Source organism: Oreochromis niloticus, linkage group LG20 (genome assembly GCF_001858045.2).
Source record: "Oreochromis niloticus isolate F11D_XX linkage group LG20, O_niloticus_UMD_NMBU, whole genome shotgun sequence".
NCBI lineage: Eukaryota > Metazoa > Chordata > Actinopteri > Cichliformes > Cichlidae > Oreochromis > Oreochromis niloticus.
In genome coordinates, this window is record NC_031984.2 from 21,780,156 (window position 1) to 21,799,900 (window position 19,745).

The 19,745-nt window shown below is 41.1% G+C and overlaps 1 protein-coding gene across 3 annotated transcripts; it reads left to right on the forward strand.

The window, feature by feature from the left end:
• Positions 1-103: 103 nt before the first annotated feature.
• On the forward strand, positions 104-14,789 carry klhl17 (kelch-like family member 17). Of its 3 annotated transcripts, none has more exons than XM_005478196.4 (12): positions 104-364; positions 3,696-3,960; positions 4,661-4,782; positions 4,905-5,126; positions 7,550-7,666; positions 7,771-8,002; positions 8,424-8,568; positions 8,784-8,951; positions 9,046-9,134; positions 9,302-9,375; positions 9,522-9,703; positions 12,355-14,789. In XM_005478196.4, exons 2-12 carry the CDS (start codon positions 3,747-3,749, stop codon positions 12,581-12,583), a joined length of 1,794 nt encoding a protein of 597 aa, XP_005478253.1. In that variant the 5' UTR covers positions 104-364; positions 3,696-3,746; the 3' UTR covers positions 12,584-14,789. The 3 variants fall into 3 exon arrangements, with proteins under 3 accessions (XP_005478253.1, XP_005478252.1, XP_025757342.1); XM_005478195.4 differs by lacking the exon at positions 104-364 and adding an exon at positions 387-1,172; XM_025901557.1 differs by lacking the exon at positions 104-364 and adding an exon at positions 390-1,172 and having other exon boundaries at positions 7,771-7,984.
• The last annotated feature ends 4,956 nt before the right edge of the window (positions 14,790-19,745 follow it).

Below are 19,745 nucleotides of genomic sequence, written 5' to 3' on the forward strand. Positions count from 1 at the left end.
AACCGAAACATTATTATTTTTGATAAAATGCTAACGAACTTTATTTGTTTAGTTTTTGATGAAAGTAAGGTCGGCACAAATACAGTGAAAAAATAATCAACTGATTATTTAAAACAAATATCCGGTAATGCGTTCACGGAAACCTCGAAATTTTCTTGCGCGTGCAAGATGGGACACTGTTTTGATGCAACACGTGAGGTTTAAATAAAATGTTCAGCTGCATTTACCAGACACAGGAAGCCCAATATCCAGAGAGGAGTACAGTATTTTTTAAACGTTACTTTGCACGGCCTCAAAGCTGGGCAAGCTGACAAATCGAAGGAAGTCACTGCTGTCATCGCATCGACACCGACGACGGCTGGTCGTGAGTACCGTGTGCTTTAATTTTTTTCAGGTTAGCTAACGTTTGCTTAGCGGCTAGCTTTATAGACAGTTTATTTAGAATCACTGGCTATCTCACGCAGAGATAATAAAGACAGGGTGCTTATTTTACGTCAGTGGTAGGGTGATAAGTGTACAATTTGCACGTAAATAATGAGAAAAAAGATGACAGAAGTATGGAAGAAATATAGTCAGAAGCTGTGCATTATTGAACATGGAGTTTCACGTTTGTAGTTATGTTTCATTTTGTTTTCCGGGCTAACCAAAACGGGGTATGTTTCATATTGTGGCCAATCACAGCGCGTCACTGAAAACTCCGCCTTTCGCAGTAGCACAGACGGATACGCCGAACACACTTCCGTGTTCCGACAAGACAAAAGTGGGGGCTTAAGGTCGTGTGTGTCTGTCGGCTCGTAAACTGAACATTCACTGCATTAGTTTGCTGGTTGTTCATTTGAAATGACTTACCGGCGTTTTTCAACCATGTCTTCCTTTTTAACGTATTAAGATTTAACAGCATGAGCAAGCCTTGCGACATTCGGCTTCGACAATTAGCGCCACCTTAACGGACCGATGTCAGCTTTCAGGCAGCTCTTTTTTTGCATTGACGTCAAGCACATACAGCACAAAACAGAGGCTTTCTTCATATTTCCTATGCTCGAGTCACAATATGGACCGATAAGTAGACGGTGATAGGATTTTAAAGCCTTCTGACTGCGACAGCTCTTCATTCATCTCCCCTCACCTCCTGGAACACATTGTCTTCAAGGATAACTGCAAAACAACCACCGGTAAAGCCATTATACATTCATTTTCTTTCCTATTGCCGCTGCTGCAGCTGACATATGCTCTTATTCAGAGCTGATGGAGTGGGGGTTGGGGTTTCCGTAGATCACATAGTGATATTTGGATAGGAACATCCCTGTGTCCCCCAATGAAATTGTGCATTCAGCAGGATTGTGCAGGCACTATTTATCAAGGAGCAACTCAGCCTCTGTGTGGATACCAGCCAAGGTTTGGGGGTAGAGACGATAAAGGGAGAAACAAGCCTCAGATGAACAGGACAAGTGTTTCAGTTTGTTAGTTTAACTGTGACAGTTGTGTTTTCACATCTACCACAACATCCCATGTTTCCATGTCTCATTTTCCAGCATTGTCTCTTACTATTCCCTTGGGCATGAGAGCAGATTGTTCCCTCATAGAGGAACATGGCTGGTGTGCGTGTTTTTGTTTTTTTTAATGGGCTATTGTGTTTTGGAAAATGGGACCCAGGGGTAGTCGCCAGGCAGCTGTGATGACATTTGAGATGGTGCTCGGTGGGATGGGGGAGAGTGTTGAATTGAGAGACTCGGAGCTATTGACAGCACTGTTGGGATGTACTGATCATAACGGGGAACTGCTTATTTGACAGTCATGTGAAACTTAACTTAATCAGGAAAAATGGTACAATGGGTTTCAGCATTGAGCATTGCACTTCTTGGACTTCAAACTGGTCAATATTCTCTCCTGATGAGATTCTGCTTGTTGCATAATTGCTCTGATTAACTCAAGATTATAAACCTCTTGTCATATGTCTAAACAAAGCATACAGAGGCTGTTTGTATGTGGTGGTTCAAAGGGAGTGTTCCAGCTTGGTGTATTAAATAGATATCCTAAAGTATGTGTGATTTTTATTTTTATTTTTATTTTTTTTTATTTGTTTAATGTGTGTGGCTGTAAGGTCCTGCAGGCAATGACCACACTTATCAGGGGTCCTGTAGTTTAAGAATCCTTCTTTATCATTAAAGTTTAAACATATATCACAGTTTTCCTTTGTTTTCAATCATATAAGTTCTTCTACACCTGTGGATGCTCACATTAAATAACAGCAAAGTTTAAAATAGTGACATCAGTGTAAGTACAACTAATACATTTAAGCAAAAAAAAAGTCTAAATGTGTGGTTACTGTGATTTCTTTTTCACTTTTGGCTGTGTTTGACTTATTGAGAGGGGATATCCTAAGTATTCTCATCTCTGATACAGCACCTCTGGTTGTGAGAAGAGCAGCCCCACCAAACCGGCTGTTCAGACCGTATATTTTGCGAGGAGCAGTCAATTAGAAGGCCAATCAGATCGATTGACTTAAAAGAAGAGGATGTAAAATAGTGTTTCGGTGTTTATCTGGGGCTGGGTCATAGGGGCAGCAGTCTAAGCCGAGAAGTTGGTCTCCCAAGCCACATCCTCGAGCTTATCCAGGGGAACATTGAAGGGTTCCCAGGCAAGGAAGGGAGCTTGAGGGAGAGCCCCTTGTAGCCACATTTTAATTATTTGTCAGAATGGAGGGTGAACCAACGTCTGCTCAGTGGCTAAATACTTGCAAATCACTTGCCAGCAAGAATTCAGTATTCCTCTGTTTCACACTCACATCCACTCCTCGCTTGTCAGGTCAGGTTTCAAATGAAAAAGATGGTAGTGATGTCATGCTGGCTGTGTCCATCTTTCATATACAGTTTATGGGATGAACTGTGGGGCTTCAGGGTCCTGTTCATCCCAGATAAATAATCCTTTTTTAGCTGCATTAGATAAATAAGAATTATTTGAAAGCTATTCTTCAAAGGTTACTAACGTGGAGCTGCAAATTAGTATGAGGGTTATATTTTTGAGAGCGTGGCCTCCCCAACCCCATAGTCAGCTTCTGCTTATATCCCTTTCACGCTTTCAAGGTATCAGTGCATCAGAGTTAGTACATTATATTTTGGTTTTTTTAAGAATCAGTCTGTTCTTGGCCTGTGGTTTTCGAGTCTTGCTTCAATCTGGTTTCCTCATCTGGTCACTACATATTCATCAGACAACAACTTCTAAGATGCTGCGTGATGACAGTTATGCAACATGCAGAAGTGTGTTCTTCCATTCAAGAGCAGAGTGGGGGAGTTCACAGCTAAATGTGGTCCAATTAAATTGCAAGTCAGGATGGATCACACTGATTTGATGGCAGGTTCATGCATAATGTCCATCTTTTGAAACTCTCTGGTGTGTCATAGTGAGATCTAATCATTCCGGAGACTGAATGTGAAATAATCAGGTCATCCATCCTACTACACTTTGTGATTGTACTCAGATTTCTGTCATGCTGGCAGGACTTCCTGTCATAGCCGACAGGATGGGTGCTATAACTGTAATGATAGGTACAATGATTGCTCAGGACACCTGTCATAACAGCTCACTCCCTATAGATGAGCACAGCCAAGACTTTAGTCTATCCCCCCCAAAAAAAGGATTTTATTATGATGATATTAGTATTGGCTGACATTAAAAAGCTTTTCTTGACGTTTCAGTTGCCAAGAGTGCGGCCCAGGCACGAGCCCACGACCGCAACGTCAGGCACCATGATGGAGGGGGGCATGCAGCTGCTTAACCGTGATGGCCACAGCATCTCGCACAACTCAAAGCGCCACTACCACGACTCCTTCGTGTCCATGAACCGGATGCGACAGCGTGGCTTGCTATGCGACATCGTCCTTCATGTCTCCAACAAAGAAATCAAGGCGCACAAAGTGGTGCTGGCGTCCTGCAGTCCATACTTCCACGCTATGTTTACCAGTAAGTTCAGTCTGTGTTATGGACCTTGATGATGCGCATACTGTATACTGTCCCTGAAGTTAACAAAGATGTGGCATGACAAACTCAAACTGGAAACTATTTTTCTCTGTTGTTGGAGTTTGTTTACATTAGAACTTGTGTTTTTGTGTGGGCGTGTGCAGTTATGGCCGTTCCATCCTTTCAGCATCATCACTTCCTTCCACCTATTCCTGTTTGGGGCACAGGTGGTCATGTGAGGTGTGTGAAAGTCAGATTTCCTCCCAAACACTAGCCCTTTGTGAGGATGCTGTGTGTCTCCAGACAGTCATTTGCCTGGAGACTCAGCTGCTAGACTTCCTGTCATCTGACAGAGTCCCTAATTAAACTATTTTTAACAGAAAACCTCAGCAGAGGTGTTTGTGAGGTTGTCTAACTATGAGTCGATGAAGCTCGTGACTGTTACTGTAGAAGCTCCTGGCTTAGTTCTGTGGGAGAGAGAGTGTTTATATCCAGGAATTTCAAAAAATCTCACAAACTTGAAACGCCTGATTTAATAAACGGTAACAAATGAGCTGTGCTGACATTTTGCAGCAGTGCTGTAAGTGTTATGAGATGCCATGTGTCAGTATGATTGAGGAGGGAGGAGTTTTGCTATCAGCTGGAGCTTTACTCGGTGTAATTTGTTAAAATTAATCTGATCTCATTCTGTGCGGCCACGCAGATGAGATGTCTGAGAGTCGTCAGACCCACGTGACCCTTCACGACATTGACCCTCAGGCTTTGGAGCAGCTGGTCCAGTATGCCTACACAGCAGAGATTGTGGTCGGGGAAGGAAATGTGCAGGTAGGGTTGAAGTTTTAAGATTCACATACACAACTGCTAAACCACTTTTTTTTTTCTTTTCTGTTTTTTTTAATCATATGGCACAAAAAAATTAACAGACTTTTTGTTTCCACCTGTCATAGACACTGCTTCCAGCAGCGAGCCTGTTGCAGCTCAATGGGGTGCGGGACGCCTGCTGTAAGTTCCTCCTCAGCCAGCTGGACCCCTCAAACTGCCTGGGCATTCGAGGCTTCGCTGACACACACTCCTGCAGCGACCTGCTCAAGTCAGCGCACAAGTATGTCCTGCAGCACTTTGTGGAGGTGTCCAAGACTGAGGAGTTCATGCTGCTGCCACTGAAACAGGTAGGGGTGATGATTAATCTATCATGAATAATGCCAAAGCACAAAGGACACGCAGCAATGCTTGCATCTATAATTTTTCCCCAGCATAATGTATACACAAGCACAGCTTTTTCCTTTTTAAACCACATCAACGTGCCACAGGGAAGTTGTGTGCTTTTGACGTTCACTAGAGGAACTTTTTCTCCTGCCTGTTTTTATTGTCTTCTGTGGTTTTGTCATCTGGCACGTCGGCTAAGCCAAACTATCACTTATTCATTAGCAGGGCTCAGCGGTGGCAGCACTCTGGTTCCTGTCTGGGAAGTGGTAATTAGGCAAAGCCAGTGACATTTCCACAGCTGCTGTGCTGTTTAGAGAGCTAACAGCACTGTTTGCTCCTCTGACATAACAATAATGGTTTCTATTTTGGTTCAAATAATTTGCTTTTGCTTGTTTTAACCAAGGTTTTGGGGGAAATGCATCTTGTAGGTGTACCCATTTATTATTTCAGAGCGAGGAATGCTGGGCCTTAGGAAAGAATAAAACCCTGGTCAAATGAGCTGTGCAGCAGCCAAACACTGCTATCAGTTACCTGTGTAGAAGGCAGTGTTTGGCTAACAAGCACTGCAAAGTCCTTTTTGGAGTAGATCCCAAAGGAGTGAAAATATTTAAAAATTCAAGTTGTTGGCCACAATTGTAGCAGAAAAGGCAGAAACATACACTAGCTTCTTACTGCAAAGTGATACATAATCCAGCGGGACATCCTGGCATACTGTATTTGACATTTATGTGTTGGTATTAGTCTGTTCCTGGCATGCTGAAGAATAAAGTAGTGCTGCTGTTGGGTTATTTAAACTTCCTGTTTCCTGCAGTTTAAACACACCTACCTGAGTACAGAGTACAAAGTTGACATGTTTTTATTTTTAAACTTCAAGTGCACTTCCTGTTTTTTTTTGTTTTGTTTTTTTAAATTGGTGTTCATGATATCACACAGCTTCTAAAAGCCCACAGAGGCACATCATGTTTTTGTTTCAGGCAGGGGCTCACTGCAACGTCTAAATAAATGAGAAAATATATATTCTTTTAGATGAAATGTTTAACAAGGTAACAGCAAATTAAAAGGAAGATGAAGAAAAGTAACAAACTGCCACTACCATCCCTTTCCCGTTTTCTTCTCGCTCTTCATACAATAATTCCCACAGTCCTAAAGTGATGTTGTTCCACCAGAGTAACACACTAAGCTTCCCTCTGTATCTGGCCTTCAAAGCCCCGAGACTGAATCTGCAGTGTGTGGGCACAGTCCATTAAAACACTGAAACTTAAGCTGCATAAAAGCAGATTAAAAATAGGCCATTTTCTTCATTTCTGTTCTTCCGTCTCTCTCTTTCTCTTGGCTTACCCCACTGTCGTGTCTGCAGCTGTTCTGTGGCTGTCATAAATCTGCACCAGATCAGGATTTATGTACTGGCTGCTCTACAGGACTCCAAGCTCACAGAGCTGTGAAATATGCCCCATATTTCTTCTGATGTTCTCTGGAGGAAGTGGCAAGGCATGACAGGATTGTGACTAGCCAAATTTGGTGATGTAGAGTCATATGCGTGACATTTTGAAGACAACAGTCGACGGATTCCTTCTAATTACTGCGTGTAGCGTATGAAGACATGAGTACTTTGACACAGCAGCACTCTTGTCATTCATATGTCCCTCAATTGTGCCACCATACTATGAAAAGGCAGTAAAGGCATTTTTTCTCTTTATGCACCCACACATTCTGGAGTTAATTTGATGCACTATGTGCATGCAGTGGTAGGAGGGACTGCAGGGTGGGGCAGTGGCATCAGCAGTATTTCTGTGTGTGACTGTGGATTAGAGGAGGCTGTTCCTGGGAGGGTTTTGCTCTGATCTGGCCAGGCAAGACAGCAGCAGCAGCAGCAGCTGGCTTCCTTGGTCCCATCCAGCCCTGCCAGCTTAGGCTTGGGCTGGGAACACTGCCAGCCAGCCACTCAGAGTCCAGCATTCGTTGTGCCACAGATGCACAATTGAAGAAGTGGTAGCTTAAACTATTACTTAAAACGCATCACGGCACACATGCACACACACAGGCTGTAATATAATGCACAAGCGAAGTGTGCACGATGTCAGAGTCGTGCTTTATTGAATCATCCTTTCTTTCAGTTTGATTTAAGACAAATCAAGCAAAACAAAAGGAGATGCAAGACTTCAGCTGAAGTCACTATATACAGGAACTAACACGGTCTGTGACCCATGTAAATTACTTCCTGTGTGTCGATTTCTACAACCACAAGAAAATCTTCTGCAAATGCTTTTCAGTGATCAAAGTTGATACACTATGATTTTAAAAAAAAAAGGAAAAAAAAAGAATAATATAAAGTTATAAGCGATAGTATAATTTGACTCTTCCTTTATGCTTTGTCTTCTCCATCCAGGTCCTAGATTTGATCTCCAGTGACAATCTCAATGTGCCATCTGAGGAAGAAGTGTACCGAGCCGTGTTGAGTTGGGTGAAACATGATATAGATGGACGCAGGCAACATGTACCCTGGGTAAGTCGTTTGTTTTCCATGTCACCCACCCCATTCCCCTTTTTGTTGTTTAATTCTGTGTAGCACCACCCGCTCATCACCCACTCTCCCACTGTCTTCGCTAGCTGATGAAGTGCGTGCGGCTGCCATTGTTGAGGCGAGACTTTCTGATGAGCAACGTAGACACGGAGCTGCTGGTGCGTCACCACTCAGAGTGCAAAGACCTGCTAATCGAGGCCCTAAAGTATCACCTGATGCCGGAGCAGAGGGGTGTCCTAAGCAACAGCCGGACGCGTCCACGACGCTGTGAAGGCGCCAGCCCTGTGCTCTTCGCCGTTGGTCAGTGTGCATCTGAAGGTACCCATTAGGGTACACTTGGACCACACACATCATCTCTAGCTCACCAGTCACTCATTATTTTTACAAATGCCAGTATTTTGTATTCTGTGTGAACTGCATGTTGGAACTTGAATAGTGCGCCTGTGTATACACACACACGTCAGATGTGTCTCCATCGACTGTTTCCAAAATGCACAATCTGACCTTTACACCCGCTATGATTGGCGGCTGTGAGGCTCTAATACTTCTCCTCCCTCATTTTTAACTTCTAGCGTCGCTCTTTGGAATGACTGTAAACACATTTCATTTTCACTCCTTTTAAAAACCCAAAGTTGAAGTCCTCATTTTCTGACGTCACCATCCTCCTGATGACATTTGAGTTTTTGCTCAAAGCATTTTTCCTCATTTTTTTTTGTGTATGTTTGTTTCTGTTTCCCAGGTGGTGGCAGCTTGTTTGCTATCCACGGAGACTGCGAGGCGTACGACACCAGAACAGACCGTTGGCACATGGTGGCGTCCATGTCCACTCGGCGGGCACGGGTGGGCGTGGCAGCAATTGGGAACAGACTATACGCTGTTGGAGGGTGAGTGATAATAATCGCAGAGTTTGACCCTAAACAGTTATTTGTTACTCAAACATTACATCGTGTGATTTGAGGGGAAGCTTTGGCAAGCAGAATTTGTGGATAATTTGCATTTGCTCGATAAGCTGGTGAGAGCTTTCCTCCATGCAAAGCGACTTTTTATCTGACTTGTATGTTCGCCGTTTGTTCATTTATATCCGTGTCGCTCTCTTTAGCTATGACGGCACCTCTGACCTTGCAACCGTGGAGTCCTACGACCCTATCACTAACTCCTGGCAACCTGAGGTTTCCATGGGAACACGACGGAGCTGTCTAGGCGTAGCTGTCCTGCATGGCCTGCTGTACGCTGCGGGAGGTTACGATGGAGCTTCCTGTCTCAACAGGTATGCACAGCCTGTTGTTATGCTGATGAATACTGATCATTTTAAGCTGAATTAAATGCACGTGAGCGTCGGTCTTTTTCCCCTCTTCTTTTAGTGCAGAGAGGTACGACCCTCTGACCAGCACATGGACCTCAATCGCTGCTATGAGCACTCGTAGGAGATACGTTCGAGTAGCAACTCTGGGTAGGTACTGGCAAAAAATATACATATATATATTCTTAACAAGCTGTGCTCCTGTATTTACTTCTCACTGTTTGTATTTTAATAACTCACATCAAGAGGGAGTTGCCATCTCGGTATGCGACCGCTAATATTTACATTCTCAGTATTTACTCCCTTTTCCCCTCCAGATGGCAGCTTGTATGCGGTGGGAGGTTATGACAGCTCCTCACATCTCGCAACAGTGGAGAAATATGACCCCCAGGTATACAGCTGTTAAATTTATCATTAGAATAACTCGTCTGTTGCCAGGTTTACCTGGACTGGATGCTGTAGACAGAGTGAAATGGTACAGATGAATCTGGTGTGTGAATATGTGACAAGTGCTTGGTCTCTTGATTGGCTGAACAGAGCAACACGTGGACCCCCATCGCCAACATGTTAAGTCGACGCAGCAGTGCCGGGGTGGCCGTGCTCGACGGCATGCTCTACGTCGCAGGAGGCAATGATGGCACCAGCTGCCTCAACTCAGTGGAGCGCTTCAACCCCAAGACCAACACCTGGGAAGGAGTTGCCGCCATGAATATACGCAGGTTAGCCACATTTACAAAGAGAACAGAGAGGTTATCGTTTGTTTTTTACATTATGCTGCACCCGTAAGAGGCAGAGAGAGAAGAGAGGAGAAAAAAATCTGGGATGGATTCAAGGTAATGAATTAAACGAGACACCTTTACCCAACTGAGCCAGCAGGATGACCCAGTTCTCCCTTTACGCCTGCATAACTTCAGCTGGGAGTAAAGAATGCAGAAACGACCTCAGTGGGTTTTTTTTGTTGTTGTTTTTTTTTTAGCGCTGTCTAGCTTTTATCCTTATTTTTGTGCTTCCTAACAAGCACGACACCTTGCTGAAAGGATTTGAGAAGCACCACAGGCCAAGCCTCAGTTTTGGTCTAACCTAAATAAAGAGATAAAACCATCTTCTTTGAAAAGCTGAAAAAAATATCTGTAGTTCTGTCTGTATGTAGCTTGTCAGAATAGTATCTCAGCTGCAATTACTTCACTGCGTGCAAAAGGCGCGGGTGTCGGGGCATTTGGAAGATTTTTTTTTTTTTTTCTCGTTTTACTGCCAAAACCTTCTTAAGGCATAAACATCATGTGGCCTATTTTTCACAACAGAGTTTTTTATTTTTTTATTTTCTTAGAAGATGAAAGCTGAAACTCATCTTGCAAGTGATTATCAACAAAGGCATACGTGCACGCACGCTCGCAGCATTGTATTGTCACAGGATCTGCAGCAGGGAGGAAGATTTGGAGATGTAGCTGTCGAGGATTTGTGATAGCATCGGCAGATTTGCTCTTTCCCAGGGCAGCTAGACACACACTTATGCATCCGCACACACGCGCACTCGGTTATGTATGAGTCAGTGTATTGTAGGAGCAGAAAAACCTGACAACAGTTGACTGTGCAGCTCCATGAATAACCCATGGCATTAATCAGCTGTGTGCCTTGGAGTTCTTTTCTTATCCAGTTGCTGAGAGGCTCCATTTCCACAGTCCAAAACAATCACACTGTACTGGCTACTAATGTGTCACACGCTATAGCCACTTCACACATGTGCCAGTGTGGGAGACATTGTAGAATAACAGTCTTGTCCAAAATCATCTCATTGTGTTACAATCACAATGAGTATATTTGAAATGAACATTAAAACTAATTTTGTTCCAAGTGCTCTTTAAGGGCAAAAAAATCTGTTGTGTTTTTTTTTTTATTTAGTTTTTACACCAATCATTTGCTTTGATTAGGAATTAATTATAGACATTCAAAAAGCACTGCTTTTTAAAGGTCTATACCATGTCAGGTCTGCTTTAATCCCCAAAGCTAAATATTAAACATAGAGTTGTGTTACCCAAGCACTGCAACAGGCTCATATACACATTATGTTACGTTAAGGTTTTTGGTAGCGACAGTCCTGTGTGATTCTTTTGAAGCCCTCCTGTTGTAGTTTTTTTGTAGAAGTTCATGTTTGACTCAATAACTGAAAGGTGTCCAGGTCCTGTGGCTGCAAAACGAGCCCCAATCACCACCCCTCCACTGCCATGCTTGACTGTGGTATGAGATGTTTGATTATACTGTGTTTACGGCAGTAATTTTGTCTGTCCAAAGTTCATTGTTCCTGAAGTCATGTAGTTTGTTTAGGTTCATCTTTGCAAACCAAAGCCATGTCACCTCGTTCGTTTTAGAGAAAAGACATTTTCTCCTTTTGATTGTTCCAAACAAGCCGTACATGTTCACATTGAATTTTACTGTCATAAACTTTAACATTTAACATGCTGAGGCCTGCAGCATCTGAGACAAAGTTCTTGTATTTTATTTTTATTTTTTTCACGGCCTGACTTTTATGTGAATTTGCTGGGACATCTTCACTTGGACAATTGTAGCATTGTATTAATAAACAGCTGAATGCTTCAGGCAGCAAACTGCCAAAAGTTGATGCTTTTATAGAGCAAACTTGCTGATGATCAAAGTGCAATTCGTCATCAGCACCTGGCTGCTGCTTAGCTTATTTCCTGTGGAAGCAGTAAGGGTGTGCTTAACCTTTCATAGGACTGCAAAGAGTCGTGTGAAAAGGTCTATAAACAGCTTGTGTATATAATTATATAAAATCTATAGGTAAGAGACAGCAGAAACCTTCTGGTTTCCACTTGTATCTTAAAATTTGAGTGGCATTGACTAATGGCTTTGGAGGAGGCTTTGGTTGCATGTCTGTGTGGAGAGCAAATGAGAAATACTAGATGCCAATTTCATCTGATAACTATTGGATATTGTCTGACGCTGATTCATTTTCATTGTCCTTCTATTTTACTTTTAAAAAGAAACGATGGAGAGAAAATTGGCAACACAACAAGTCCCCAAAATTGACTGTTTTATCCAAAGGCTAAGCCAGTACACTGGTCTTTGGGTGTCCTGATTGCTTCTCTTCTCTTTGAACACTGCAGCTTTTAGCTATGGTTTCAGACCACATGAATTTGCCATGTGTTTCTTTGTCAGTTTCTGGAGTTGCCACTTGCATCCCACAATCCCTTTTTTCCTTTTAATTTTCAGTGTGCCTAAATCTAGGATTGGTTACATTTAACAGAATGCATACAGACCTTTATTTGTCCCACATTAGGTTTAGAAAACTCGAACATATCATATTAAATATATGTGAGAACTTACACATTTAAATATTCTTTTTCTCTTCCAGGAGCACTCATGACCTGGTGGCTATGGATGGCTGGTTATACGCAGTGGGAGGTAATGATGGCAGCTCCAGTCTCAACTCCATTGAAAAGTACAACCCACGCAGCAATAAATGGGTCGCAGCCTCCTGCATGTTCACACGGCGCAGCAGCGTGGGTGTGGCTGTGCTGGAGCTCCTGAACTTCCCGCCACCTTCCTCGCCCACCCTCTCGGTTTCTTCCACCAGCCTTTGACACGGGGTCATTGTTTGGCTGACCTCAGCCTCTGCTGCTACAGCCCAGACTGGCTCTGGGAAAAGACGCAACTGCTCGGTTTGAAACAAAGAGGATGAGGAGGAAGAACGCAGGTGGTTGGACAGGTAAATGTGTGGAGGCGAGGGGAACAGATGGGCTGAGGCCTTGGTGTAGTGTGCTTCAGAATTAGTGGCAGTGTTGGTGAAGATTAGTGCACCATATTTAAAAAAAGACATGCTGGTAATGAATTTAAAGATCTATATGTTGTTTTCACTGATTATAGGATACTGTAATGTACAGTATTTCACAAGTTAATTTTTTGTTATATCAACAAAAAGTCCTTTAAAAAAACAACAAAAAAAAACAACTTTAAGTTTTGTGCATTTGCAGCCTCAGATACATTCTTAGCCTCATTAATTATATTAATTTGAGGTTGAATGAACAAAAACTGGGCTTACTGCATTGCATATTCTAAAATTCCTCTAACAATCCGACTTTTTTCAATATTCCCCTTAATTCTGGACTACACTATATCTAGCCTTGGTACCTCCACTGTGTAGCCATAGAGATACCGGCTGCCTCCCATGTGTGAACATTGACCAATCGTTCTTCAAAGCCCCACTTTTAAAAAAAAAAAATTAATTTTTTCCCACCGCTCTGGTGTTTGACACACTGAAAAACACGGTGGTCCCTTAATTCTGTCGTGTGTGATGTAAATGTATTTGGTTTGATGTTACAAGGTTTTTCTTTGACACCCAGAGTTTTTGCAATAATGTATTTAAAAAAACAAAAGAGAGAGAGCGACAGATAAGCTGAATGATTTATTTTGGAATGTAGATTTTTACTGGTTGTACCATGCATGTTTATGTACTGGCACCAACAAGATAGGGGAAAAAAATATATATATATATATTGTAGTGCTGCTTTGCCACACTAGGTGGCAGTAACAGGCAATGTTGTAAACCCTCACTGCAAGAGCGCATGGACACCAACAGCATAGAAAAGCTAGGCCCTCAAAACTGTAAATGAGTTTGGATCCTTTTTCTTTTTCTTCTTTTTTTTTTTTTTTTTTTAAAGATATAAAACAGAGATGATAAAGTATATGTATTTATAAAAATGTATAAATGCTAATATATATTCTGTTTTAAATATGCTTAGAGAGGAAAGGAGATCCGACCTATGCCTACTTCAGAGTGTTTTTAATATATTTATTTAGATGTGTGATGTGCATATCGTCAGTGGACATGACAAAGAATGTCTAAAGCGTGAGAGGGGTAGATGTCGAGTTTCTCCTGTTGCATCTCAAAATGCGGCCTTCGTTTTGCATTTCTTAATAGTTCTTCACTGCCGTAAGCATGATCGCATTTGACACTGCATTTGTGACAAAGGCTTTAGTCGCTCGCAAACCTGCTGACCACTCAATGAAAGGAATCTATACTGTTTTTAATCCTGCTTCTTGATCAGTTTTTCCCAAAAATGTGGAAGTGGATATCATCCTGGAATTCAGTCAAAGCAGAAAGGTCCAGTTTAGCTTCAGTATGCCAACACTTGACACTAATCAGTAATGTTGTTGACACTTGGTGCTGTCATATTCCCTTTTTTATTACCTCATCGTATAACAGCAGTATGATTAACCACAAATATAATGTCACTGAACCTGTTGTGGGTGATTTGGGAATCTCACCTGCATGTCTGAAGTAAATGGGACCTGGGTTCAGTTCACGTGTTGTGCAGTGTTAACCTTTCCAAACTTCTGAGAAGTTGCCTTTTCTCCTTATTTTGAAGGATTTTTGTTAACCTTTTCTGTTTATCTAAAACAACCTTGCGTTTTAATTTCTGTGTAAGTGCGGACACTCGTAGAGTTGGAGTCGCGATGGCCTTATAGAGAAGCTGTGATGAAGTCGATACGAGTCAGGGACAGACTTTAAAGACAAAAGGTGCACAAAACCACACAAGACTTTAGCCTCCATTCTGTGGATCCAAATGTACATAGAAAGATTGCTTACGATATCTTACATCTATTTGTGCAATTTTAATGTGACTGTAGCTTCTTTTTTTTAAAAGTTTGTGTTAAATGTGGTGATATTTATTTATGGTATGTTTCTTATTTATGATGGACTTTAAAATGTTGGATTTTGCACTATTGCCAAATGGAGCAATACTATACACTTTAAAAAATGAATAAACATGTTTTCAAAGGTGAAAATTGTCCTGATGATTTCGAACACACACAGAAACGACTGGTTGCATCCAAAGTGACATACAAAATGAAAAGTTGTAACTGAAGAGCAAAGGTTTATCCGTCCATGTATAAATTGTCACTACAGGTGTGTCCATAAATTATTGGATAGTTCACCACTGTGCATTTTTAATTAAAAATGTGACTGATGCTCAGCTTTAATTCAAGGGGTTTAAAGCTTAAAGGCCTGGGAGACCATCATGCATGTGGTGATATCCATGGGTCTTAGACTTCAGGCTTTCAGTGACTGCAAAGCATTATTAAAAAGGAGTATTTAAAAACGATCCTTATATTTAAATAATAAATATTTATTTATATTAAAATGATGTTAGTTTGTTGAAAATGTCTGTAATTCCTAAACAGGTAATCATATTTGATACAGGAGTTTTTGAGATTTCTATATCATCAAAAATAAAATAATGTAGCAAATATGATACAAATTAAAACTTGTATATACAGCTCGTGTATATATAAAGTTATCAGAAGATTCAATAAAGACTCTTTAAACATTTAAATTAAAGCTCAAGGTCTGCACTAATTAAGACCACTGTGGTGGTGTGCAGAAGCAGAAATGCAAAAATTGTCTTTATGAAACCGAACTGCATGCACATATTTATTCTTTAGCAATGGTGTACTCAGTACCATCACATGTAAACAATGCAGCTCTCCATTTATCAAAGACAAACGACAACAAAAAAAAAGGCATGACGTAATAATTTATGGCGCTGGGAGCACCGTGACACTCGGAATAGTAGGTGTATGTTGTTTCCTAATAAAAACTGACTCACACACACACACACACACACACACACACACACACACACACACACACACACACACACACACACACACACACAACCCCGTTCAGCTATCTTAGTGAGGACCCTCATTGACATAATGGTTTCCCTAGCCCCTTACCCTAACCCTAACCATTAAAAATGAATGCCTAACCCTAACCCTTACCCTAAACCTAACCATAACCTAATTGTAACCCTGACACTAAAACCACGTTTTGAGCCTCAAAAATGCCTTTAAATGCCTTCAAAAGTGTGAGGACCGGGTTGTGTGTCCTCACAAGTGACTGCTGGTTCTCACAAGTATAGTAGAATGCAGATTTCAGTCCTCACAAAGATAGCTAGACAAGAACACGAACACACACACACACACACACACACACACACACACACACACACACACACACACACACACACACAGAGTAACAGTTGTGTTTCTAACAGTTTGTTGCTAGGATCACTATACACAGTTCTCTGGTTCATTCCCAACATACTGCTCTTTCACAGTGATCTACGTGGACAGCTGAACACTCTCACTTTACCCGTCTTGACCTCAGTCACATGGCATTAACACCTGTGACTGCGTCTGCACACACACGGCCCCATAAATTTGTACTCTTCCAAAACACATTCAGAATAAGATGTAAAAAGCTTACGGCTGTCTTATAACCACAGCAGGATGAGATGGAGCTCTCTGTGCATGCTTGATGATATATAACATAACCTTGTGTATGTTCACTATAATAACCTTTTTCTGAAAATAACAAAGTCTGCCTATCAGAAATGACTAAATTAAGCACATAAATTTGAAAATGTAGGTGATGCTGCAGGCTGCAGGCTGCTTTTTGTTAGTGATGACTGTTGAATAGAGACATTTGTAATTGTACATATTGATACTGATATTAAAAGGACATTTCACCTCAATCAAACACCTGGACATTAGAAAGGTAGCTTTAAAAATATGTTTTTTTTGTTTTTTTTGTTCCTGTCTTTGCAAAAAACAGTATCAAATCACATTGATTATATATTATGGGTTGTTGTTGTTTTTTAAAAAAAAAAATAAAACAATTTTTATTCGTTGGACAGTACGCATTAGCCAGGTAACCAAGCAAATCTGAATTGTGGTGTACTGCTTTCCGTACCAGGGTGCACTTCTGAGGAAGTACATGCGAAGATGAAGATTGTGGAAGGAGACATGAGAAGCATGACCTGAAAAGTTTGTTGTCAGTCTAAACTCAGTCATATCTGAACAGGCAATGCATATTTTTTATTCAGTGTAATGACTGATCTCTAATACATAAATTCCCACAAAGAAACCTAAAAACCATCAGAGATGGTCGTTGCTCGTTTTAAGTCTACAACTTGCTTCATGTTTGTCTTTAATTTCAACATGATCTGCTGATGGTTGTCACCTTCTTTCTAACAGTGACAATTTACCAAGAAATAAGCAAACACAAGCTAAAAAATGTGGGCCCATTTTGTAACATACATGCTCACTGCGTGGCACCATTATATGAATCCTCCAATTAAACTGAATGAAGCCCAGAATTAAAGTGCTTATACGCAACATTACTAATACTGGTGGGTATTGTTGGGGGGGGGTTGCAAACCTCAGCTATACTGTTAACATTATTTTAATATGTTAATATTTAAAAAGACCAACAGAAGATTGTGGTTCAGTAATGTTGAGTTTAACTTGTAGTTCAGAAGTCAACGGTAGATGGAAAGTTCTGTCAGCTCTGCTGCTATCAGGACATTAACGAGTTTACAGCCTGTCTGGTCGAATGTGCTCACTCTGGAAGAGCTGCTACAGCTGATCTGGGGGGCCGTCTGTCCTCCCAGCATTCCTACCACTGCAGCATCTCCTTTTCCCCTGGTGTCAGCCTCTGCACAGCCTTTAACAAGCCACAGAGATGCTGTCACCTTCTCTGAAAGGGCTGTGGTGTCAACTTGGATTACTGCACCTACTGTGAAGGGGCCGATACACTTTCTGACTCTTTCAGCTGCATCAAAGACTGACTTACAGCCCATGGCAATGCAAAGAAATGATGTGGAAGGTCTTAAATCCTTAAATCCAAGAACAAATTATGTGCTCAGTTGGAGAATGCAGTTCACTGTAAAAAACTCTTCTTTTCTTTCAGCACTGAGAGTAAGGCCGTTTGAGTTAGGTAGCATTTAACTGCTACCTAAATAATCATTTAAGCTGGAGAACTAAACCATAGAACAACTCTATAAGGCTTTCTGTTATCTGGAAGTAACTTTTATATATATTTTTAAAATCATATGAAATCCATATTGATCCTTCAATGTCATCAGTTTTTTTTTTAAAATCACTTTTATTAGATTCAAATGCTGATTGTTCATGGGGAAAAATTCTGTTTGAATAACAGGCTGACAAGACTGGTGAGTTACCAGAATTACATCTTTTGTGTCTGTTTTAAACACAAAATGTTCTTAAATTAAGCAAGTGAGTTAAATCTGAGAAATTTACCATAACAAACTGCGACTTTTGCTTTGTGTAGCTAGTTGCTGGCTGATCTTTTTTTTTTCAGCTTTTGAAGTCAAGCGCTGTCATGTGAAGCTGCCATATATCACAATTCAAACAACAGGAACTCATGGCACAAATCAACTAATAATATTTACAGTATTTTTACGATAAATCAAAGTCAAGGACAAAGATGTCAGATAGCAAAACAGGAAAATTATTGTGTGCGAAGGCCTGAAAGCAAAACTAATGAAGACGTAGATTTTAACGATTTGAAAGAGAAACAGGAGAGTAAGATAAAGCTGCAGTTCATGTCGTAAATGCAAATGCTTTAGATTTCCTTTTAGATTCACGGGCCACTTTTTTAGGTACACGCACCAGTACTAGGACCTCTGTTTTCCTCAGAAACACCTTAATTATTCATTGGGTAGATTCAACAAGGTGCTGGAAACATTCCTCACTCACATTTTGGTCCAAATTGATGCAATAGCTTCACACGGGTGCTGCAAATTTATCGGCTGCACATGCATGATGACAATCTCTTGTTCCACCACATCCCAAAGGTGCTCTTCTGGATTAAGATCTGGTAACTGTGGAGGTCATCTGAGCACAGTGAACAAATCGTTCTGTTCAACAAACCAGTTTGAGATGATCGGAGATTTTTTACACGGTCCATCCTGCTGGAAGACGGATGGATTGTGCCCATAAAGGGATGAATATGTTCAGCAACAATGCTCAGGTAACCTACAGTGTGTAAATGATGACGCGCAAGTGTCACAATGTGTGTCAAAGTCCTGCCTTGTACCTGTTGATATGAGGCAGGATGGATTCTTTTATTTAATTTTCATTGTCATTTTTTGCTGTGCCTACAGGAAAACTTGATTTACAGACAAGCTTTCAAGAAATCATCCACGTAAACAATATAAAAAATAATAAAAACAATCCAAAATCATAAGAGATAATCCTCCATAATCATTTTACTGCCCATTTGTGGAGTACTGTGCCAATAGCCTCAGTTTCCTGTTCTTATCTGACAGCAGCAGCCGGTGTGGTCTTCTGCGGCTGTATGTTTCTTGTGCATTCAGAGGTGCTCTCTGCAAACCTTGGTTGTAAGGTGTGGTTATTTATTTACTGTTACAATCTAATCAGCTGGTAAAAATCTGGGGATTCCCCTCTGAATGCTCACAAGGAAAAAGTCTGTTTTTCTAGGATATTTTCGTTAATTTCTTTTAGTATCATTCTCTGTAAATCCTAGAGGTGGTTGTGTGGGAAAATCCCAATAGATCAGCAGTTTCTGAAATGCCTGTTGTGCATTAAAATAAAAACAACAACAAAACAAATACTAAAATTTGTGAGTTAAGGGCTTTGGTAGATATGACACAGATGATGGGATAATGATACTATAGCAGTTTCACTCAGATTTTTTTTTCCCCACTTCATTTTTCGCAGTTACCAGAGCCAGCAGTTCCAAGGAAATGATACAACCTGTCTAACACGCTGGCACAATACGTCCCTTTGACTCAATTGTTTTCCAGAGAAGTGAAAGTATGTAAATCATAAAAGATCACATCAAAAGGTGTTGTCAGGTTTCCATACTGGATGTATGTAGGTCTGTGTGCACATTTTAGAGTGCAGAGTGAAAGC

Excerpts from the sequence above, each read along its gene's own strand:
- klhl17 (XM_005478196.4), top strand. The coding sequence starts at position 3,747 with ATGATGGAGGGGGGCATGCAGCTGCTTAACCGTGATGGCCACAGCATC. Across the intron at positions 7,667-7,770 it reads GCAGGCAACATGTACCCTGG|CTGATGAAGTGCGTGCGGCT; the intron begins GTAAGTCGTTTG and ends TGTCTTCGCTAG. Across the intron at positions 8,569-8,783 it reads AGACTATACGCTGTTGGAGG|CTATGACGGCACCTCTGACC; the intron begins GTGAGTGATAAT and ends CGCTCTCTTTAG.